Source organism: Pyxicephalus adspersus, chromosome 10 (assembly GCF_032062135.1).
Source record: "Pyxicephalus adspersus chromosome 10, UCB_Pads_2.0, whole genome shotgun sequence".
Taxonomy (NCBI): Eukaryota; Metazoa; Chordata; class Amphibia; order Anura; family Pyxicephalidae; genus Pyxicephalus; species Pyxicephalus adspersus.
The window spans coordinates 44,470,610-44,496,214 of NC_092867.1; the positions used below are offsets into that span (position 1 = coordinate 44,470,610).

The following is a 25,605-nucleotide window of genomic DNA, read 5'->3' on the forward strand; positions in this document are numbered from 1 at the left end:
CTAGAGTGAATAGCATTGGAACAAGGTCTAGCTTCAGTGAGGCTAAGAGGTGGGGCATCAGCTTTGACATCCTCACTGGCTCTAGCAGCAGGCAATGAGTTTTCCAAACACTTCTCAACATATACACCCTCTTCATCTTGCAATCTGTCCTGATTCCCAATCGATTACAAGGTTATGCTTACGTAACCATGGCAGTCCTAAAATTACAGGGGATGAAGGAATGCCTAGCAGAACAATTGTTAACATTTCTGAGTGGGCAGCACCCACCTTAACTAAAACCTCAGGAGTTCTGAATGTTGGTTTTCTGTGCTGCAAAGGAGATTTATCCAGAGCAAATACACATAATGACTCAGATTGGTCAACAACTGGGATTTCAAGAGAACAGGCCAGAGATATATCAATAAAATTACTACCAGCACCACCATCCAGGAATGCCTGGCGATGCTTAACCGAGGAATCCCAGACAATTTTAACAGGTAATAGAAACAATCAGATTTTGGAACAAATACCTGATTGCCAGGGTGGGTTTCCATGGGTCCACCTAGGCACCTAAGTTTTCCAGAATTCTTCAGAGGACAGGATTGCACAAAGTGACCATGTTCTTCATAATACAGACAAAGCCCTTGTGACCTTCTTCTCAACCTTTCTATGGCTGACAGCCTGCAGGAGTCCAACTGCATTGGCTCCGCAGCCGCAGAGGGAGGAGGACTAGGCTCAGAGGTAGTGATTGATCTGGAAGGTGAAAAAAAATTTTTTCCATGCAGTGCTCACAAGTTCTGCGGTCAATCCACTCTCCATTGAGAGTTCATCTGAGTTCAGTTCCCACAGTCACCGGGCTGTATTGATAAGTACAGCCTGGTGATCGTGGGAACTTTGCTGTCACAGCTGATTGGAGGTACGCCAGTGCTTCCAATCAGCTGGGACTGCAGATGAACTCTCAATAGATTTTCTCAATTGAGAGTTAATCTGCAGTTCCACTGCAATCCCCGGGCACTAGAGGTTAATTACCCTCTAGTGCACCTGGATCGCAGTGGATTCCCAGGGCTGCATTCATTCTTACAGGCCTGGGAATCCTCCTGTTTGCCATCTTTATCCAAAAACACATACTACAGTTACGCTAGGGCTGCAAGAGCAATCAGGGGAGCGGACCTGGTGTTCGAATTCAGCGTTTGATCCACGAGAAATATCGGGCTATTCCATCGAATAGCTGCCGAATCGAACACCCAGCAATTCTACCAACACTACCACTGACTATTTCAGATATTTAGAGCTCATTTTCTGTTTTTTAGGAATAGTAATTGACACTCCTGGTCAGAGTGAGTGAGTCTGAGTAGTTTGCAAGAGAAAACTGACCAGTCCTCAAAAAATACTGTGCTGTCAGTACATTTCTGGCAATTATCTATACATGCAGGGTCTTTAAAGTGGAACTAAACCCAGTGGATACTCACCTGTCCCTGTTTTGTTGTGGGTGCAGCCATCTTCTCCCTTCTTTTATTCTGCAATCATCAGCCATCTGCAATACTTATTGCTGTTGGGACTCCTCTCCTCATCGCAGGCACCACCATCTGCATTAAATACTCTACCAGGTGTCTTGATTGACCGGGTTGGGAATATGTAATTCTTGCACACAGGAGTTCATTCAGTCCCAGCAATCTAAGAGGAGGTCAGGATACCTGGCATATCCTGGCATCATACTGTGAGCTGTTTATGATTGTGAGTTGGCAGGTACATTGCCAGTCCCTTTTGCAAAAAGAAGCCAGTCAGCTCACAATGATTGTATTTGGAAATATAAATCTTCAAGCTTTAAAGATGCAATTTGATGTTTTGTATTTTCAGTCCATAAATAAATATGTAAATGTTCGATACAGATGTTTGTTATCTAAAATGAATATTTTTAGGTTGATACTTATTCTAATGCCTGAAAAATCCTGTATCAAATAGTATTTCTTGTGTATCTTATGTAAGGATGTGGCATCATTTGTTAAAACCAAGAAGGCCTACTCTGGTTCTTTAAAATTTTCTCTATAATGAACTAGGAAAAAGATCTGCACTGCATAATTATGAATCATAAATAAATAATAATAGGAGCAAATTAATCAGCATCCCTATTTCCTTTGAATTTTTATACCTTTTGAATTGTGCTGTATGCTTTGATCAAGCAAATCCTGTGATATAATATTTTATGCTGGTAGATGGTGCTGTGGATTTTTCTTCCCCTAAGCCTTGGCATAAATATGCATACACATAGAAGCTTTACTAATCAATGTCTTGTGGTGATTGCTAAAATACCTCCTCCTTGCTAGAGGTCACTTTATTATCAGGGGATTGTCTGTTCAGTTCCTCAGGCTTCCTCTGTGAATTCTAGATTCACTCCACAGAGTCTGACAAGCAGAGGCACTCCTAGGAAGAAAACAGACAAAAGAAAGCAAAAATGCCATTGCTGCCCTGTTTCATGTTGTTCCTAGAGTTTATTAACATTTCAAATACAGTTACAAAGAATGACTTCCGTAAGATCTATAAAGTTTGGGTTTTACACCAAAAGAAACCCCTCCCCTAAGGCTTTGCAGCAATGTCAGATTGCTTGTAAGGCACAATATCTAGATCTATGTTTACAATGCAATTCATACTATGGATTGCATTTTGTCTTCACAAAACGACCCATTACAATCCTGAATCATTATCACTTTTAGGTGATTATTGAGTAAACCATTTTCTAGATGTATATATGAATGATGGGCTGTTAAGTATAAATGCACCTGTGTACTTAAATTAAATTGCAGCTTGCTAGCATTTAAGGTCTGCTACTTACCACAGGTAGACACAGAAGAGTAACCAACTCCAGTGCAGAATAATTTTCTAAAAAACAATTACACTGGGGAACAATTTTGAACAAATTTTTTGTTGACTTCAATTTTTAGGCTTATTTACAATAAAATAGGTATGCTGATTCTGAAAGTGCAGACTGCGTACACATGTGCAATAATTGTCTTTGGAAACGAACGATCCACGACAGATCGATCAATAATTGTTAACAAAAAAAGTGCACAACAACTGGTCAACGCCGTCGTTGAACGAATAATCTCGCGGGAAACAAACAACCACCCTGGCAGATCTGATTGGGCGACGATCATTCATAATCTATTGTGTGTATGGTCGTTCAGTGAACGTGGATTGTTCTGTGAGACACTTTCTCCTGTACATGTCACTTCCTGCATCATTTGAACGATCGTATCTAGTGTGTACATTATTGGTGGATTATATTTGAAGGATAGTATCGTTACACCATGTACAGAATTGTTATGTATTAATGCGATTACAAAATAAGTACATTTGTAGTAGATTAGTACATTTGTATAGGCCAGGGGTCAGCAACCTTTTGAGTCGAAAGAGCCAAAAATTTAAATTTACAAAATTTCGAAGTTTTTAAAGAGCTGCAAAATTTTTTCTTGCCAACAATAAATAGTACTCGCATAAATAAAGTTTTTTGATAAAAAAAACTAATCTATTCATAAGAAAAAATATCTATTTATTCATATATAAGTAGTGTTTTTCACAACAAATTAGATAATATATATATGGCATTATTAGATAATTACCTATTATTTAAGTAAAAAATTAAAACAAGTAAACATTTACTTACAACACTAACTTGTACTTCAATAACAAACAATTGAGCAAACAAATTCAATGGGAGCGATGGCTTTGCATGGTTTTAGAAAGTTTGGATAACATTAGATGACATTTCATTTTTTCAGAATTCTGTAATGGTGAAACAGGTACAAACATTTTGATTTTCCATGTATTGTTGCTAAACTGCCCACTCTTGTATTTTATTGTAGAAATATAGATACCTTTAGGCACCGATTCTATCTCTCAGCCTGGCTTTTCGTGAAGCTGCGGCTCTTTAATTCAGTCTGTCGGAAGCTATTCTATCTCTCAGCCTGGCTTTTCACCACACCCCTCCCCCGTGACACGGGTCCTAACTGTCTTCAGTTCGTAGAAGCTCTAGAGTGTCACGGGGGAGGGGTGTGGTGAAAAGCCAGGCTGAGAGATAGAATAGCTTCCGACAGACTGAATTAAAGAGCCGCAGCTTCACATCTAAAGAGCCGCAGGTTGCCGACCCCTGGTATAGGCTATTCATTTGCACACAAGACAGTGTGGTCAGAGGTTGTGCGCTGCTCTACATAGTAAATAAGCAAAATTTATTTTTCTACTTACACACGTATTTCCTTTCTTTCGAATCATGTCTTGCTCTGCTGTTTCTCGTCGTAAATACCTAAACAACCCTGATTCATTTTGTTATATTTGTGGCAGTTTCACCATTCCCAGTTAAAGGGCGAACATCAGTACATTTGTAGAGCAAGCCTATTTGGCATATTTTAAAGTTAAACTTGGTGATCAAGATAAGTCTTGGGCCCCTCATAAGGTGTGCAAACAGTGTGTTGAGGGTTTACGGATGTTGACAAAGGGAACACGTGATAAGATGCCATTTGGTATACCTATGGTTTGGCGAGAGCCAGGAGATCATTTCAGTGACTTTTACTTTTGTATAGTGAAAAATTCAGGATATAACAAGAAAAGTAAACGTAACACAGAGGATCCTAGTCTACCATCGGCTATACGCCCAGTGGCTCATTCAGATGAAATCCGAGTGCCGGTTTTCATTACACTACCCTCTCTTGAAGAACATGATTGTGGTGATGAACTAGGTGACAACAATGATGTAGAGTTTGAAATTGAAGAGGACTCTGTTTGTAGGGGATTTGATCAGCATTAATTGATTGATTTGGCATGTGATTTGGGACTATCGAAGAAGGCTTCAGAACTCCTAGCATCAAGACTGCGTGAGAAAAACTTACTTGAAAAAGGAACGAAAGGTATCATATTTTTCAACCAGAGTAATTGAATTTCTGCAGTACTTTAGAACTGACAGCGGCTTTGTGAATTGCCATAAGATACCTGGTTTAATGGTGGAATTGGGAATTCTAATCTTGATTTGCAAATCTCGAGTCCAATACAAAGAAATTTTCATATAATATATATATATAATTATATATATGCTACTGTACACTTACATACATACATGTTTAACAATTTTTTAACAGATTGTGTGTTTTTTTATTTAAAGTTTATTATTACATTTTTAAAATGTATTAAATATTGGACATATTTCGGTGAGTTATGCTTAAAAATTATAGCCTACAATGTGAAATAAATTTCCATGCAAAAAAAATGTAACACCTTTTTCATGGAAATTTGAATAGAATTAGAACACTAGGAAGGTTAAAGTGTGTCCTCCTTCACAATGTCAAAATATTTGGTACAGTCCCAATTGGCCAATCTGTTTTCTCTTTGTGAAGAATATGCAGACATATAGAAAGTCATTGAGCTGCTGCACTATCACCAACACAATTGGGTCATCTGTGTTGACCTTAAAATGGTATGCTTCCTTCTTGATCATCAACGTGGATATACGTGGATATACGTGTCCATAGACTTTGTTCAGCCCACACAGGTGTACTTTACTTTTATTGCCTACAATTTTTTTTACAGTTTTCTAAACATTTAAAGTCTCTATAGGAGATATTTGCTTGTGGTTTACCAGTGTTTAGACAATATTGCCTATTTATCTATCTACATAAATAAAATATATATTATTTCTTTTAGGTAAATGCCCTGTAGATTGTCAGGGAAAACAATTTCTGCCATAGAACTGGTTTACCTAGCAGTTATTCGTGATTCAGTCTTGTGATCCAGACAATCTTAATACAAAGCATGGTCAATTTGGGAATTTTACTTTTCACTGCTTTAGCAAAGGAATGAAGATTGGTTAAGGCCCCAGGAGTCTATTGGACCATGAAGGAATAACAGAATACAAGTAAAGGCATCCTTCTGCTTACCTTTTAAGACATGTTCAGTCTAAGACTAATAATTATTATAGATCATTAATATGTAAACTAAATTGTGATTTTTGTCTGCTTACAGCTGAGTGTTAATATTCATTCCCTATGAAGCAGAAATGCAGCTGTGTTAGTATTTGTTTTGTAAGGGATATTGTTGAACTGAATAGATTTTCCTTTTACTACTCAGAATTACCCTGTAAATTTTTTTTCTGGACTGTAACACTGGTAAAAATAAAAGGTGCCTTATTTATTCTCAAGTTCACATTTTCCTTAGGACAGAAATGCTGCCTCCTTGAAAAAGAATTCTGAGTATAATAAATAGCCAATTCCACAGATTTGCATAAATGTTTATGTACGTTGTGGTATTGCACAAAAAGGCAATTTGTGGTTGAACACTGGAACAAGTCCCATTTTTTATTACATCATGCTGAGAAATATTACTCCTAAGCATCCAGACAATGGTTATCTGTCTTAGTAATATTAGCATATTGTATCCCTTATTCAAAATCATGATTGCATTACGTTTACTGACAAGTAGAAGTTAGAAGTTCCAGTGAGTAAAATTGTTTTTTTAACCATTCAAAATGCAATGCCACAATCTCTTTCCTAAAGTGTAAATGACTACGTATGCTGTCATCTGTGCAAATTATTTTGTCTATTCCACAGTGAGGAGTTTGATTTCTATATTCTAACATACATTTTTCACATAGTGCTTAGTTTATGTAAATACAAAACAGTGCATCAAAAATGTGCTCACTTCACACTACAGCCCTGGCAACCAACAAGAAAAAAACTCCTACATTTGGAATACCATGGAAACAAGGATACAGGTGCAAGAAGCAGATATTAGAATTTCTAGTCTTACTGTGAGACTTAGGCCAAGGACTGTGGTGCCCTTAATCAGTCAAATGAAGATTTTTTCTACATCTTGTATGGGGCATAAATTATTACCCTGATTTGCACATCTTTAGCTTTGGGTGGGTAAATGTGCGCTCACCAGTAGGAAGGAGGAATAGGGGAAGATTACCGTCTGGTGGTTGCAGTTCAAATCCAGAAAGATAAATTGTCTAAATCACAAATAAGCACCTGATTAACTCGGAACTCATTTTCTATTCAGGGATAAAAGAAGGACCTTTCATTTGGAGTGGGTCTCTCCTACATAGTGACAGGTCTGCACTAAGTACATGCAGGCCTTAGTTGTAAAACCTATTCCCAAGGATCAATATATCCAAATACTTTATTATCCTGAAGCTTTAGGTCCCAGGGTCGTCTTGCCCTGTGCCCCTGACTCTTAGTGTTCCATAGGAATGGACCCTCCAGCTCATTCTTTAGGAATTTATCCTGTTCAATGTTCCAGCCAAACAAAGGTGTCAATCATAGCTATAGGTCAAACATATAAATGCACCAAGGTAGTCATTGGTTTGAACTTCACTAAAATATGATTCTTCCTAAGTGTTCTTGACAATTCTAGTGAGCCTATCCACCATGTAATGCAAATGCACAAAAGCAAATTCATACACTAACCTGCACAAACTCCTCAATAAATAAACAAGTGAGTGGCACACAAAAATGATGACACTATAATATCTAGGTAGATCTCAGCACTCGTGGGTCTTTAAAAAATCCCTTTACTGTAATTCTATACCAACCAACATGTTTATTGTCCAGTTAGCAGAACAACCATGGCTACCCCTAAAGGCACAGTGCACAAGTAGATATAGCCATGAACAGACAAAATGTATGATATTTGCCTTATTACTAGGTAGAAATAAAAAGGCAAAAAGCCAGCTAAAAGAAAATTAATACAGCTACCACATCAGAAGACTTGTAAACTGTAACACACTACTTTTTTTTAAGTTTAGATATATTTAAAGACTATGAAGTGATCCAGGAAACATTTTTAAACAGGTTCAGAGTTAAAAATGTCATGACGTCAATATATTGTGCTACTTTCAGTTTTGTTTCCTGATGAACCACAGAAGTCAGAGTTAAGGGTCAGAATTGATCAATAAAGTTACTAAAGCATTCATAGCCAATTAGTCACAAATTGACATATCAGATTTGATTACTGACCCTAACCACCAGGATCCGCAGAACAAGTGTTTACTTCCCCTAGTGGGAAATCTAGGGCTGATTATGACAAATTGCACAATCTTGGTCCAGGACAGTGCACACTGATGATGTAGTGCAAGCCTTTAAGTCACCAAGGTTATATTCAAGGTTAATGCAAAACTGAGTTTTTAGACATATCATAGAGAGAACATGAGAGAACGTTGTATTATTTTTTAATTAGCAGATTTTTTCCTTGTTAGATTCAGCTGGATATGGCTAATTGTAAATATGCTACTATTTACTGTAATTAATAAAACAATTAGGATTAAAACAATACTTTGAAATAAATAAAGCTTTGTCTGCAAAAAACTATGTTTCATCTTCAAGGTTACATTCAGGTTTGCTGCAACATTCAGTTATGTGGTTTTCATATAGGAAAGAAATTCTCTTTTAAGGAGGAACTAAACTCAAAAGTGCCTAAAAAAAATGCACTTACCTTCAACCCCACAGGGCAGGTTGATCCATCCAGGGGTGTCTTGCATCGGGTCCCGCATCGTTCCGGCATCCATTCTGGAACCAGCGTTCTGGGCGCCGCCATCTTCTCCCCTTATTCCTAGTTCTTCATCCTACGTCACCTGACCCAGGCGCAAAATCAGGTGAGGTAGGATGGAAAAAAAACTTGCCTATCTCACTGCGCATGCGTGAGATTGTCAAATTGTTCGCTTTGCGTAAAAAGGCGCACCCAGGAGCCTCCCGGGATTCATGACGTAGGTATCCCCGGAAGCTTTGCGCTCCCATTCATTCTCTATCGCCTAGACCAGGGGTCGGCAAACTTTTTGGACTACCAGACAATTTCAGGAGATCAAGAAGGCACACTAGGCCAGAGGAAACAAGGTGTCCAAGGAAAGGTTTTTTATTTAAAAATACAGTACGATTAAGGGGAAACATGATGTTGCATGTTCGTACCGACAGATACAATATTAGGTTCTAATGATGAGGAGTTCAGCAACAGAATGTCATTAAGGTGATTGTCAGTGAGCTGAGAGCGCAGCTTGTTCTTACAAAACTTCATCTTGAAGAACAGCTGCTCGCACAAAAGAGTGCTGCCAATCATTGTGATCACACGCTTGGCACGGGCAAACAACATTGGAAACTGAGCATGTGACAGCTGGTGCTAGACGTGAATGAAAGTCTCTGTACGTGTGCACATGCTTGGCATTGAAATGCCCCTTGAGATTTGACTGCTTGAAAATGCTGTTGGTGTGGTTGCACACTAAACACAGGGCTTTGTTGCCGCGTTGGACGAAGAATAATTTGTCAGTCCATTTGGGGTTGAAGACACAACGTTTGAGGTTATCCTTTGAGGCCATCTTATCTTACTGCTATATCTCAATCCTGCAAACTAAGGTAGAAATACTTACATTAAAGTAGAACTTTTGTCCCCCCTTTTTTTAATGGGTTCCAAATAAACCAATTGACCATGCCATTGAAATCTACCTAATGCAGGTTCCTGTGTGGCAATAATTCTGGAGTGCTCCTTACCTGCTTCTTTAATGTAGACTGTGTATGCTTATATTGCATAGGGAATAAAGAAATGTTTCATGGGGCAAGGGTGTCGCTCATAATTCACAAGCCCGTGTCTTGTCATTTTGCACCTGGACACATCTAGTCCTGCCCACTGATTTCTGGATTTGTAGCTTTGTCTCTGTTACTCAAACCCTCCTACAGTGAGTTACAGTGTCTCGAAGGGCACTTGAATAACACAGTAACTGGATCTGATAGTGGTTTCATACTGAAGCACTTTTAGCTGTACTTTAATCTACAGACATCTCCTGCGCAAGACTTACATTTTTGTCATTACTTATTACTTGTTATACTTTTGTGTCTAAAAATTTGCAAATGCTGTTAATTTTCTTATTACAATACTGAGTTTATGGTAATGGTAATGAAGGCATTTTCCCCTTCAATAGTTGATTAAAAATAGCTGGTAAAGCTGTTCTTTATTGATTAATAATCATTGCTACAATCCTTGAACAGTAAATAGTTCCTGGAAAGACATTTGGTATCTGGTAGAACCAAAATAAATTATTTCAAGCTGGTGTTTGCAGAAAAAAAAAGTATTATCTTTAAGGACTCCTTAGAAGCACCTTCAGGTACATATGGTCTGTTACAAGTATTATGGAAGCTGTACATTAGTAAGCATTGAGCTAAGGGTTACCATCCAATATGCAAGTCTTGATCACATTTGTTTCTTTAAACAATGTTTTCTGTTATCTTTATTTATGCCCAAGTGTTATTTTGTGTGTTCATTTTTTCCTGCAGATAACTCTAAGCATATTAAGTGGCTACGGGGAGCTGATGGAGAAGTCTGGGTGTGGATAATGGGGGAAGCCCAAGGAGACAAGCTATATGAGCAAATAGCTGAAGAGCTCATGGCTGAGAGGGCCAGGCAGCAAGCACAAAGGGAGGCAGAGGAACAATGGTGAGATACAATCTCAGGTTATTTTGATCACAACATAGTTTTCCGCATAAGGCATACACACTAGCAGCTCTGCTATCAATTTTACATTCAGCCAATACGTCTAAATTTTTAATTCCAGTTTTAATTGGAAATCATTGATCTGAAGTTTGAAAACATGGCACACCCGTATATGATATTCTATCCTTCTGATCCTGGCATGGGGTGAACCACAGGACAGGTAGACTCCTGCTTTGCTCAATTTTTTACTCACAATCGATCATATAACTATGTTTCCTTTGTATCAGAATTATTAAAACAAATATATATACCTAAAGCCAATATGACCTACAACAAGATTTGCAGTTTAAATAACCTCTTTTCCCTGCTCATTGATACCATTAAAAGAGTTTTCTTATATCTGTTTAATAAGTGCAAAAATTATCATTTAGAAGGCAAGGTAACACCTAACTGCCCACGGTGAGTGTCTAATTCTCTACATCACAAAAAAATAAATATCTTCTGCTACTTGGTCTAATCCATGTGTCCTATACTAAATCAAGTGCGCTGAATCCAAATCTAAAGACCAATTATGTCTAGGATGTCAGGATCTTAAGGTAATTACGCGTATAGATGCGATTAGCTACATTCTCTCATTCCTCAGTTACTATGTAATCTCCATACAAAACTAACTTTTGCCTTATAGTTCCATGTCATTACAAAAACGTAGTTTTATGTTGCAACAAAATATACAAATACACATAAATCACCTGAGACCTTGTTCAACACACATGTACACTTCAGAAGTGTTTCAGACACTTGCTTTTGCGTTTGTGGCTATCCGCTGTCTCCCGTTGCAGAAACCATCAGTAGTCGCCCATCATGTTGGGGTTGCACCGGCCTTGATATCTTGTTTCCATAACAGAAATGTCCTGGTGAAACCTCTCCCCTTGTTCATCACTCACATCACCCACATTTTGTGAGAAGAAGTCCAGATAAGAATGTAAGAAATTAATTTTAAGTGACATTTGGCAGTCAAGTTGATAGTATGCATGTTGTTCACAAGTTCAGCATGGTTTTCAGCTCGCTGAAAGCTTTGTGCAAATAGCACAAATAAATCCCAAGCAGCAAGTTCAAGTGGGTTGTGTTTGTCTCTGAATGTGGCATCACGCATCAAATTGTGGATTTGGGGACCAACAAAAATCCCTGCTTTCAGTTTAGCATCTGTTATAACTTTTACAAACTTGTCCTTTAGGAACTGAAAACCCATACCATCACGATCCATTGCACCCATACCATCACGACAAAGTTTTTCATTAATCCAAGTTTAATATGAAGTGGCAGAAGATAAACTTTCTGTGGATCAATTAGTGATTTATGCTTTACCTTGTACTGGCCAACAGTGTGTTCAGGTCTGGGTGGCCATTCTTTCACATTGTAATGGTTGCTGTCATCACAACTGTTCCACAGGCACAGAAAGCACATATATTTTTCATATCACAATTGCAGGTCAAGAAGAAGTGTCACCGCCTTCAGGTCACCACAAACGTTACACTTGTGTTATTTCATTCCCTCGTCATGTGTAAGAGGAACAGAAGGTTCTTCTTTACCCTTATGCAGCAATACAGCTTTCAGACTTGCTTTGCTCGAGTCTATGAACAACCCTCACTGCTCACGTCAGTACAGAAGCAAATGTTAGTTTTCACCGTAAAAAGCTGCGAACTTGTGTTATGATCACAAAAGTGAGAAGTTGTTCCTTTTTTGTAGCAAATTCCACACCTCTAATCTAGAAGCTAAAAGTTCAGACTTCTCTTTTGACAGGCAGGTCCCTTACTATATCATCTAAATATGATTGGCTTAAAAAATGTGGCTTACTCTCATCAAATTGGGGTTCATAACATTCATTAACATCAACATTATCCTCCTGTTCCTTATCCGACATGTCACTGTCAGTAACAACAGATGTTGGAGGGACTGGCACTGGATTTCCTGCATCATGTGGCACTGGCTTCAGAGCAGATTCACAATCAGGACAGACAACTTTTGACTTAGTCTTCTTTGAAAAACCCAGCAATTTTACTCATACAGATGTAAGCAGTCTGATTGATGGTCTTTTGGCTCACGCCAAACCATAGGCACAGCAAAAGACAATTTATTCCTTTTCCCATTCAACTATTGTGTTAGGCCAACGTAACACACCTGACAGCAGATATGAGGTGCCCAGCTTTTATCCTGATCTACAATTTCACATGCAAAGTAGTACTTGTATGCAAATCTCCTTACCCTCCAACTACCATCCTATCTCCCTTCTCCCATATATCTCCAAACTCCTTGAACGCCTTGTCTACAAAAGACTCACCCATCCAAAAAGATGGTTTTGCACTAGAGACAAGCCCTTGGTCCATCTCGCCCTAAATAGCTATTTCTGACGTCAGCTCACTGACTTGCCCCGACTTAGGTAGCACCAGGATTGTGTGAATTAAAGTTATTTATTTATTTTTAAAAAGGTATAGTCTACAAATAGTCATGTCTGTGAATGTTTTTTTATATAAAAAAAGTATTGCCCAAAAACCCTGTTAATGCCAGACAGGTCACATAAGAACTGATTTTTCAGAGTAATATCTACTTCAACAGTTGATGCGGAAGACTCAACTATTAGAGCTAAACATTAAAGAGTAATAACTTTATGTTTATCAAAGGAAACAAAAAGAGGCAGAAATTGAGAAAAAGTTTCGTGATGCTATGGCCAAAGAAAAAGCACGAATAGTGGCTGAAAAGTGGAAGGTGGAAATTGAAGATCGGAAAGCAGCAAAACTACTGGAAAAGAAGTTTCAGGAAGAGTTAAAGGTAAAATGAATTTACAATTTGTTTTCATACTTTTAAACCTACAGGGTTTGTTTATGAGGATGTGGGCTGTGACATCTATTATAATCAGCATGACATTGTAATTCTAAAACTACAACAAAATGTAATTGTCAACATAGATGTTTCTATAGATGTGCCTATCAATGTTTGTGTGTGTGGAAAAGTCATCTGTGGTAGTGCACATTTGTGTGTGTGTATATATATATATGCATACATACATACATGCATATATTGTGCCCTTCCTGGTTCCTCCTTTCCACCATCATTAATAATACTCTTTATGTTTTATTACATGCATATGCTCAAATTTAAACGGATCTGGATATTAATAAACCAAGACACTTATTTTTTTCTTAAGAATAAAGTACATATTGTCACTGCTAACATTTAAACCAAAAAAATCCATTAAACTACCAATAACATTAAAGTGAATATATTCATGGATGAAAAAAAAAATCCCATGGGCTCAGTCGGTATATCATTTTTCCCTTTTTACACCTTTGGTTCTTTATTTACTTTTGGTTCCATTTGTTACTTTAATGGTTTTTAAATGATCTTTTGTGCATGGTTGTTAGACACCAGTAAATGTTTAACAAACTCTTTAATAACTGCACTTGTCTTCGATGTCTCAGATCTGTCCAACCCTGAAGTGAGAGATAAATGTAGTTAATATTGATATATGACAAGGTACGGGTGGCACTGTGGCTCAGAGGTTAGCCTTTGTAGCTCTAGGTCCAGGGTTAAAATCTTGTCCAGGACACTCTTGTTAGATTAATTGCCCCCCACCCCCAAAAAAAATTGACCTTAGGCTGTATTAAATACACATTGCTATGGTAGGTGCATTAGATTGAGAATTACTTTGAGAGACAGCTAATGACATGAATGTGGACTTTGTAAAGTAATGCATAATATATCCCCTATATATAAATACAAGTTAATAATAAGATTACTCTGCCCTGATGTAGGTACAGATCATTGAGCTCTTGGGAGGTAGAGCGTTGTCTTGTGGGAGGAATTATTCACATATCACTATGAATTGATAATTGGTATGTTAGGCTGGTGAAGTAGGCATTTCCCAGGTAGGTTGAATGTGCATGCAGGTTGCTGACCCTTCTTAGTTAAAAACAACTAAAATACAATAAAATGTAGTGAGCAGGGCCTGCATCATCAGGCTTTAGACTTTTGTTGATGGCATCAATTTGACAATCAGGAATCCATTAACATGCATTAGACCTGTAGTTAACCTCCTTCTGACTTGCTTTCAAAAAGTTTTACATTAGCATAAACTTCAATGGAAATTCAAAGCCCGTTAAAAGTGAGCAAAATCAGATCAACACAGGCCATAAGGCTGAAGGAATGGACTATATAATGCTGGACGATTGACAGGAAATGAACTGAAATGTATCTAACTTGCTGCAACATTACCAATACTATAGAAGCCCATAGTATGCACTGACATCACAGTAAGCATTTTTAGTACTGGAGAGGAGCCTGTACAACTGTGCAAGACTGAAGATAAAAAAGGAAGTTTAGCTTTTGAGTTTTGAGTGGAAAAAATGTTATTTTTCAGTTTAAACATTTTGTTTTCTGTTACTGCTAATATTAATAGACAGATTTCTGAAATTTGTTTTATTTTAGAGATTTTCAAAGCCAGGCACTATGCAGCACTGTTACAGTTTATTAGCAGCAAGTGTTTTAAATTGATTTCCCGATCAGTAAATGGGCACAACCTGAGCCCTGTATTGATTTTGCTATGGGGTCCCATCACCCAGTTTTATTTCTTTATTAAAATTTTATGGTTAGGGGGAGAAGTAAATCACTATTATCATTAAATAGTAAGAGTAACGATCCCTTTGTTTCCAGTCCATATATATGTTTGACATAAAGCACATAGTAAAATGTAAAGGCATACCATTTTGAACTTATCTATAGATTTATTAAATGCCAAAGCTTTGCAGCTGAACTTGCTATGTATGTATGTATGATGCTTGCAGTGTTTTTTTTTTGAAAAGCCAAATAAATTGATAGTAACATATTGTATTTGAGCTGTCTCTTCACCTTTGCTAAATCACATGAAAAAGGATATTGTCCCAGCTCAAGAACGCTGACCAATCGATAATACATGACGTGACCCGCTGTGATGCAAGTAGGATTCTGGGTTTAACACTGGCTAAAATAAGAAGTAATTGCTCCCTGTATATAGCTTTCCATAACCAGCAGAGGGGAACGTACATTCTTAATTAAAATCATGGATGTCAACATATGCAGTAATTATTTCTGTAAATCCGACAGGAAAAAAATAGTTGAAACTCATTTAGAAATGTTAGGCTTTCTTGTCTGCTTCCTGGATTTTGGCTTGTAACCTTTAAAACTAATTGTAAAATGTTGTGTTATTCACCAATAATCAGAAATATACATAATTTTGTTAAAGAGAATTTCATTTAAAAGGGGTACCACTGTGTTTTTAATGAATTGTTCATGAAATGTTATTTAACGTTTTTACATTTAAGATTAAATAGTAGTGAATGGCTTAATCCTGCAGCCTTGTTTAACCATATGTGTCCCATTGGGAGGATTTCCACTTGCATCCTGTCCTGTGCAGCGCTTTTTCAAAGTGAGGGATTTCCTCATTTATACAGCTGTCATCCAAACTTTTGTCCTCAATTCAGGACTATCCCCCTCTATTCCTGTTTTAGAGTTTCATTTTATTTTTGTTTGGTGATATCAACCATTAGGACAAAGAGAAAGAAAACCTGAACCTAGTGGGGACACTAAACAATAAAAAACTAAAACGGGGAAGGGGGTCTAAACCTTACCTGCGTATCTCTACCATTTCAGTAACAGATAATTGCACGTCATGTGCATATATATATATATATATATAGATATATATCATATATATATAGAATCATACAGTATTCATTATTTCATATGCACTGTTTATTATACCGTTGGAGCCACAACCAATGTATGTGCAAATGAAGGGGGTGACCTTAGCTAAAATAGAAGCGATTGGTTGTCCCCTTCAAAAAATCTTCATCATATAGAAAACTACTTTGTCTCCAGAACAGAGATTTGTCTACAGTGTCTTCTGTTCCCAGGACATTCTTGATAATCTGAATTATACTTTTTTATAGGAGACTATTGTAGGTTTGCTAGCCCCTTAGAATAGTATGTTTCTTTAATATAGTGAATAATGTATAATATAAGGCTCAATCCTTTTAAGTGAAGCTGTGTCAATTTGTGCATAAATACAGCCACGTTTAATTCAAGAAATATTTTGTCAAGTGTTGAATTTTTCTCGCAACATTATAATCTAAATAGCTGTATATGCAGTAAATAGATAGCATATATAATATACAATTGTAATTATATAATTATATAATTATTACAGATAAAATAATTGCAACTTAAGGAAGTGTTGACTTTTTTATTTTATCATATATAAAAAAATAAATATATAACATTTAATCACAAATATTAGATTTTCCTTCAAACAGTGTCTACACATAAAGGTAATGAACATATGACACAAATGTATACATTTATGCAATCTAAATTAACCAAAATGCAGACTGGTTATGTAGAAAAATAACTACATTTACCAGCACTTCAGATCTTTACCATTAGATTTAGGTGTTCCTGATTAGGTGCCTATACCTTAGTGATTTTTCTGGTGGTTTAACCTCAGAATACATTATATAGTTGTATAAAGGATAATATAAAAAGTCTACTTTATAGGAGTGTTTAATGTTAAATTGCTTGGTATAAAGTATTAGGAACCTTGGACACACAGTTCTAGCAAAAAAACTCTATTAACAGTCTCTTAAACATGAAAGCGGTGAGACTTTATTAATTGACAACTATGGAATTCCCATTTATGATAAAAGATGTATGCAAATGTAATTATGATTAAACCCCCTGGCGGTATTGACTGTGTGGCTCGGGGTGAATTTTATATACCAAAAGCGATAACCCCCAGCCACACTCGGGGTACAAAAAAAAATCCTACCTGAGCCCCATGATCCAGCAGCATCCTCCAGCGATCCCCGGCCGGCTTCTGCATCGCATCCTCGATGTGATGCGTGAAGCGTTGATACTCTGGGGAGGCATGGCCTGGTGGGAAATTTGAAAGCAGAATACATTGTAATCTGTTTTTAAATCATTGATCACAGTAAAATATAATAAATAATAAATGTAAAAGTACATCTACTAGTGCATCCAACAGCTTTCCCCAGTGCCCTAATTTACAGTTTGTCCACTATTAGCCCTGACCTTGGTCTGACTTTTGCATGAACTTTTCCTGACCTTTTCCTCATTTCCTCATTTGAACACTTGTCCCTGACCTTGAACGTCCCTGGCATCTTACTGGAAACTTGACCAAATCTATGGCATCCAAAAGGCGTCTCGCCCGCGCAGAAGCTGTTTTGAACAACTAGAGAGCAGCAATAGTGGTTTGGAGTCACATGTGGAATTAAGCAATCAATATTCACCAGGAAACTTGTCTTTAGACAGTGACAGTGAAAGTGAACACAGAGACTAATCTGAGTTTGAGGTCAGTAATGTGCACACTTGATGCTCTATTGACCTTGGTGCAGCTCAGGAAGTTCCCCCAAGATTCCCATTTACCGGAGCCCCTGGTGTGAAAATTGATGCTGAACACGACGATTCCTTAGCATACCTGCAATTGTTTCTGACCGATTAGGTTATTGAAAAAATAGTTGCTGAGATAACAGGTACGCTGCACAACAATTAGCTGCTGCACACCTGAGGTTTGCAAGAGGTAGAAAGTGGGAAGCAGTGACAAAGGATGACACTTGGCTATTTCTTGGCTTAGTGATACTTCAGGGAGTGGTCGGCAAACCCCTGCAGAAGTGGTATTGGTCTACCAATAAAATACTTGCCACTCCATTCTTTGCCACAGTCATATCAGAGTACAGATTTACCCTGATCATGAAATATCTACACTTTGACAACAATGAAAAATTTGATGAAACTACTCATCCTGCACCAAAACTCAAGTATCTCAAAATGATTCTCAAGTATCTCAGATGATTCTTAAAAATGTCCAACAGATCTATGTGCCAGAAAGACACATCAGCAAAAATGAAAGTCTAATGGCCTAGAAGACGAAGGCTCAGCTGGGTGCAATACATTGAATCAAAGGGAGCACGATTTGGCATGAAATCCTATATGCTGTGCGAATCGTCATCTGGCTACATATGGAATTCAGTCCTATACACTGGAAAAGGGATAAAATTCAACCCAAAATACAGTAACTATGGAATGACAACATCTTCTGTTCACTTTACTCATTGAGCCTTTGCTAAATCAGGGCTATTGTGTCACAACTGACAACTTTTACACTTCTGCTGAACTTTAGGAGATTCTTTTGCAACACAAAACAGATGTGTATGTAACTGTTAGGGCTAACCGGCGCAACATGTCATCAATGTTTTCAAAAAGGAAGCTGAAGACTGGAAATGGTTACCTGGCAGAAAGGCAACATTATGGCCCGGCGATGATGTGACAAGAAAGATGTGTGCCTAATGAGTACAGCCCATGCCTCCACGGTTATGGTACGCACAAAAGGTCGGAAAAAATCACGAAGCTACAAGTAGTGACTGACTACATTAACACCATGAATGGTGTTGACGGAGCAGATCGAGCAATGACATTCTACCCAGCAATGAGGAAACAGCAAAAAAAAGTATTACAAACATATATTCAGACATCTTGTTTAGCAATGCTTGTGGAATGCCTACATTCTCTACATACAAAAGAGTGACATGCCTGTGAGTCATTCTGACTTCATTTGGAGAGTTTACAAATCTATTGCCATGAACCACCAAACACCATCAATGGCCGTGAATAAACCTGGACGTTGTGCTGTTGCAGTTGTCAACCCGGAACACCTGATTGGTCGTAACTTCATGGGGTACATCCCACCAACTGAGAAAAAGGCTGCACCTACAAGGATGTGTGTGGTTTATTGCTGATAGGGAGATGACAGTGGAAGGAAGATCCGAAAGGAAACCAGGTTCTACTGTCCTGATGACGTAGAACTTTCTGCAGTCCCATGTTTCAAAATTTACCATACCTGGGATGTCTACCAGACATTTAAATTAATGTTATCAATAATATTGCCCCCTTGTTTGGACAAATTTTAGTATTTTTGATTTGATCCAATTTTTATATTAAATTTGTTGGTATTATATTATATCATTATTTTATAATTTATATTTATAATTATTTATTATATTATAATTTATGATTTGTGTTTCAAACTTTATCATACCTGGGAGGTATTCCTAAAAATGACAGGCCTTACAATACTAAACAACACACTTCAATGCAAAACAATGTACCACTTTTTACATAAATATACTGACATAATTAGACTGCCAGGGAGGTTAATATTTGAGTTTTAGGAATTGAATAATTATAAGTACGTTATAGAAAGCAATGTAACATACTTAACACACACTTCTCTCTTCAATAATGTACAAGTAAGTAGACTTTATATCATAGGGTTTATACAACACTATGCCACACAAACCGTTATTTATGATATGAATATTTTTTACAGCATAACTTACTTGTTACTGAGCTAAGACTAAGAGGTTATGAACCAGAGTCCCCTAAGCTGATATATATATACAGTGATAATAGGATTTTTTTTGTTTGCTTTACATTATTGAATGTCTTGGAACTATTGATAAGTTATTTGACTATGCATTATTGTATGTGCCAAATTATCAATTATGGAGTTATGTGTACCTAATGCCACAGTTGTCTATATGATCACAAAATGTAATAATTCACCAAGCTCATACTTCCCTGAGGAAGCCGGTAAGGTGAAACACGTTGGTAAAGAGACATAAGGATTCCATTGCTTTTCAAATAACTAATCCTTCCTGTCTAAGGAACAGGATCATCTTTATTTTAATAGAAGTGCTTGTATAGTTACTTAACCCCCCCCATTCGGAATGCATATGATATGTAAAGCAGAGGGGGCAGAATAATCAGAAATAATTTGTATGTATATACATTTTGTTTATTTGTCTTCACAACTTTGTTAATATATCTAGCCACCAAAAAACCCTGGTTGTGCGATTTGTTTTTTTTCATTATTTGTAATGATATCCTAACACAAGTAGCGTGTGTTACCATTACTTGTGATCCCATGTGTCTAATGCACAGCATTGCGAATGTGTGTTCCTCTAACAACATACTGATGCTAAAAGATTTGACCTAGGCTGATAGTTTTCACCTGATGACAAAAGGATTAAAGGCTCAGCAGAAATATTCTCACCTGAAATTTCTTATCCATTGTTCTTGTGAAAAATCTACCTGAAAATGAAAGGCAATTAAATCCCAATAGCTTAATCTCTTTTTTGGTTTTCTTGCCGAATGTAAAACTGAATTCTGCAATTCACTAAATAAAATATTTATTTGGGTATTTAAAGCCAATAAATCCAAGTACCTGAATTTGACTTGATAAAAAGCTACTTCTAAATATACAGAGCTCAAAATCGGGAATGGGTGAGACAACACAAGGGGACATTTTAATATGCTGGATAGGCGAATTGGCTCATGGAGAGCCAGCTAATAGGAGATAGCAGAGGGATGAGATTATCATTTCTTATCCATTGTCCTTACAATGGAAAAATCTACCTGCCTAAAGCTACGTACACACGTCCAATGGGTCTCCCTGAAAATCAGATCAGGGCCAATATCGGATGAGAATCTAGGGTGTGTACACCGCCCGTCGTCCATTGTCCGAATGACTGTCCTGGCGGATCCACGGACGATGGACGATGAACAATCTTAATGCAAAGGCAGCAAGAGCACGCAGCAGGGTGTCGTTCCACCCCTCCCCTCTCAATAGAGCAGAACGGTGCTGTATGTACAGCACTCGTTCATGCATCGTGCAGTCCTTAGTCGTTGGAAAGGATCGTTAAAGATCTTTTCCAATGACAATAATTGCACATCTGTATGCAGCCTAAGTGTTCTTCTGGAAATTGGTATAATATACTGTATACTACTATAGGCGACAAATGAAGTTTCCGATGTATAGCTGGCTTTAAATTATTCATTTAAAAAGAAATCTTGGAGTTTTCAAAGTCAGCAGTACTAAAGGCGAATGAAAACAGTGTTTACCATGACAACTATTACAATACTTTCTGTCATATTCTGCACAAGACAAAACAAACAGCTGGAAACTGACCGGCCTCTGAAAGGAAAATTTTCTCTGTTACTTTACTGCTTATTTTGTAAAACATCCCTACTGTTTTCATGAATATGTTAAGCTTTGTTTAGCTTTGTAATGCTATCTCCTTATTCAAAACTGTTAAAAATTAAAGATTTCAATACAATTTTCGAAATTCCAATGGAATGTTAAGTTTTTGACAAATACATTCCAGGTGCATCAAAACAAAGGGTGGGGTTCTTTAAAAATCACCCACAGACTGTGTAGAATCCCCCTGTCCCCTACCAGTGGCCTTGTAACCCCAGAGCTCTCAATAAGATGGGAATATGAGCTAAGCCTATTGCAGAACTAAAGATCTGACTTAGTAGGGAAGGTGTCCAACCTCTTCAATGAGACCACTGCTTCTCCACAGGTCCCAAGGTCACACTTTGCAGCTACTAAAAGGTTACAGAATTTTAATTGGCTGTTTGAGAAATAAGACTAAGAATAAATAAACCCCCCTATAAAGGGTTTTTTTTATTAACTTATATATTGGCATATTGGTAAATTATATTATACATGTTAAGATTAGGTTTTATAAGAAAAAAGTATTTCTATCAGGAAGGATTGAGTTTGAAACACACTTTGCACCTACTTGTCCACTCTCAAATAATGAACATGGTCCAAATGTGACTCTCAAACAATATTTTTAACATAGCTGGTTAACATTAGTATAGTAAATGCAGTTGTGTGAACCATGACTCCTCAATTTTTCGAGAGGCTAACATCATTTGATTGTGTCTCTGATTTTCTACCACTGTGCATAGTGCCCAATTTATGCATCCAAACCTGCTCCGTAGATCTCATATTTTCCCCCACAGGTAGTCAACATAGTACAACATGACATTATTAGCCACCTATAAACAATTTTGTATTCATGATAAACACTTTGATCTATGTACTCATTGCATGTACAAGACATGTTATCATTACTGAATACAAGTTCAATTATATTGAACTTGAATTCCTGGTCCAGGTCATATGACTCTTGATCAGCTGCTCCCCTGCCTCAGAGGACTAGAGTGTTCTCCAGAAACACCCTATCTGCTGGCAGGCATGTGAACAACATCTGAGACTGTCTTGTCACCAGCACTCCCTCTGCTGTTGGGTTTGGTGTCTGTTGCTCACATGACCCACACTCATCTGGCTGGCAACAGGAAGTTGCCTGGACAAGGAATTCATTGTGGATCTGCTCCCAGGTTTCTGTTGCTCCAGTTTGTGCATTCTGTTCTTGATCTATCTGTTTACTGACCCCCTGATTCCACATTTTCACAGACATTACAGTGAAGAATCCCTTCCCTAATTTAAACTTTATTTCCTCCAGACGTAAAGAGTGTGCCCTTTTTCTTTGTAATGATCTCAAAGTGAATAATTGGGACCATTTATATATTTATACAGGGTTATCATATCCCCCTTAAATGTCACTTCTCAAGGAAAAATAAATTCAGTTAAATTAATCTCTCTTCATAGCTGAGCTCCTCCATTCCTTTTATTAGTTTAGTTACCCTTCTTTGGACTCTCTCCAATTCCACAATGTCCTTTTTGCGAACTGGTGCCCAAAACTAGACTGCATATTCCAGATGTGGTCTGACCAATGCTTTGTACAGAGGCAGGATTATGTCTCCATCTCTGCAGTCTTTTCCTCTTTTAACACAAGAAGGTACTTTACTAGCTTTATATATTGCAGCTTTGCATTGCCTTATATTGACCTTACATCTATGGTCACTGCGTTACTACAAGCTTGCACTTGAGATTCCAATTGAAAGGTTGGAATTTGATCGTATCCATAGGGCCCTTACTAAGCGCCAGCTCAATGGTCGACCTCATGACATTGTGGTTGCATTTCACTACTATCAAACCAAATAACGCCTGATGCGGGTGGCATGCGAAAAGGCTCCCTTTAGATTCCAAGGTCAAGACTACCAAATATTTGCAGATTTGGCCCCCTCCACTAACAAATGGCAGGAGCTGAAACCATGAAACCATGGTTACAAGTGCTTCAACAAAATCATATCAAATACAGATGGGGGTTGCCCTGTAAGCTAACCTTTGCTACACCTGAAAAAGCTAAAAACTGCTTCCAAGACCTGGGTCCTACTATACCTGACCGGCCTAGGTCTCTGGCAGAGGCTGAGGGTTTGTCAACCCAATGGAAATCAGTGCAACCGCAACTTGATTGTTCGCGTTCCCGATTACTAGGTCTGGAAAGACCTTAGCGTCCTAAGAGTGCAACCCCATCTTGATCCTGGGAGCGCTATGAACCTGATCCTGATTATGATTCAGTTTTTTTGGTACTGTTCTCCCCCTACCTACCGAAGGTTGGGTGAGTCCCTTTGTGCCTTATTGTGGTCTGGTTTGCCAGGTGGACTCAGACTATTGGTTTCTGATACCACTTCTGCATACATCTGTTATACGGGTTTTTTTTATTGTCTTATTGGTGATTTATGTCTCCTACCACTCTCTACCATATATGGTGGCAGTGCCATAAAATTAAAAGATTTTGGACAGGCGTATACCAGATAGTCTACACTATTTTGGTTAAGGGTATCCCTAACAAAACATTTGAAGCACTTCTGCTTCTGCGGCCTCAGACTATCCCTAAAGCACCACCGCATACCGGTCTTCTGGAAGACTTGGGACACATGGATTGAGAACTATCTACCAGGAGACTTTGATATCTCTCTATTTGCTCTGTAACCCTGTTTTCGTGGGTCCTTCCTCACCACCTGCGTCCCTACAGGGTACAGGGGTGTGTTAACGCTTGAGTTCTGGCCTTCCATTCCCCTCCCTTTTCCCTATCCTCCTGTGTCTGTCTGGTCCTGGTGTGACTTATAGCTTATTTCTTACGTTGTTTTATTTTTATGTGCCTGTAATGGGTCTCACTGTTCCATCCCTAATGGCACCTGTTAGCCCGCAGAGCCTTTCTCAAGTTATATTGAGCAGTGAGATGTCAAGATCCTATATTATGTTTTTTCTTCTTTTTATGCTCTACGTTATTGTGTAGATGTTTTACATGTTGTTGAACTCTATCCCCTTGTTTTTCATTGTTACTATCTGGAAAATCTTTCTAAATAAAAACCTATTAACCACCCTAGCGTTCTAATTCTGTCTGTACATTTTTTGCATGGAAATTCATTTGACATTGTAGGCCTATAATTCTTGGGCATAACTCACCAAAATATGTCCAATATTTAATAAATTTAATAATAAACTTTAAAAAAACACAAAATCTGATAAAAAAAAAAATATAAATATAGTTAAACATGTAATATACCTGTACAATAGCATTTATTATATATAGTTAATATAATTATATATATATTATATATAAAGATTTCTTTGTATTGGACTCAATACAGCTATTTTGTATTGAATCCAATACAAAATATTTAAATTTCCCCCCGCTCCTCCTTCCTGCACCAACGCATGCACCAACGTTCCTGGGAAACCCCGGAGATCGTCTCTGCACACGCCAAGAGAAGATCAAAGAAAGAAGACGTGTCCAGAGGAGCTGCAGGGACCAGCAGGATGTCGGGGGGGGGGGCGACATCGAAACAAGCTAAGTGTTTTTTTTCAGGTTTTGAGCGTGACTTCGGGATTACCGCTTTTTGCATGGAAAATCCACTCGGAATTACCGCTTGGGGGGGTTAAAAAAAAAACTGGGGTGTGATACATTAACATTCAACTCATCAACTGTCAGCTCATTGATCTATTACAATGAACTGAAGTATATACAGTAACTATAGGTTTCTTTCGAAGTAAATGTGTCATGTCTGAAATACAGCTGTTGCCATTAATGTTTTTTTTTATTAGCTGCTGGATTGATCGCTGTCCTGTTCACCTTATGGCTGCTTTATTAAGTGGGTCACAAACCTGAAACATGAAGGCAATGTAATTCCAATAGCTCAACCTTTGCACTTCTTTCTGGTCAGTGTTTAAGACCCTTGCCAATTTTTTTTTTGTTTTCTTGCCAAGTGTAAAACTGAATTCTGCAATTCACTAAACAAAATATTTACATGGGTATTTAAATGCAAATAATGCAAGTGCCTGAATTTGACCTGATGAAAGCTACTTCT

The 25,605-nt window shown here is 37.7% G+C and overlaps 1 protein-coding gene across 1 annotated transcript in view; it reads left to right on the top strand.

The window, feature by feature from the left end:
* SH2D4B (SH2 domain containing 4B) overlaps positions 1-25,605 on the top strand; it is a 95,886-nt gene that overhangs the window by 24,446 nt on the left and 45,835 nt on the right. Inside the window, exons 2-3 of the mRNA XM_072424130.1 lie at positions 10,278-10,437; positions 13,113-13,260. Of these exons, the coding sequence (XP_072280231.1) occupies positions 10,278-10,437; positions 13,113-13,260 (308 nt within the window). The remainder of the gene's footprint in view (positions 1-10,277; positions 10,438-13,112; positions 13,261-25,605) is intronic.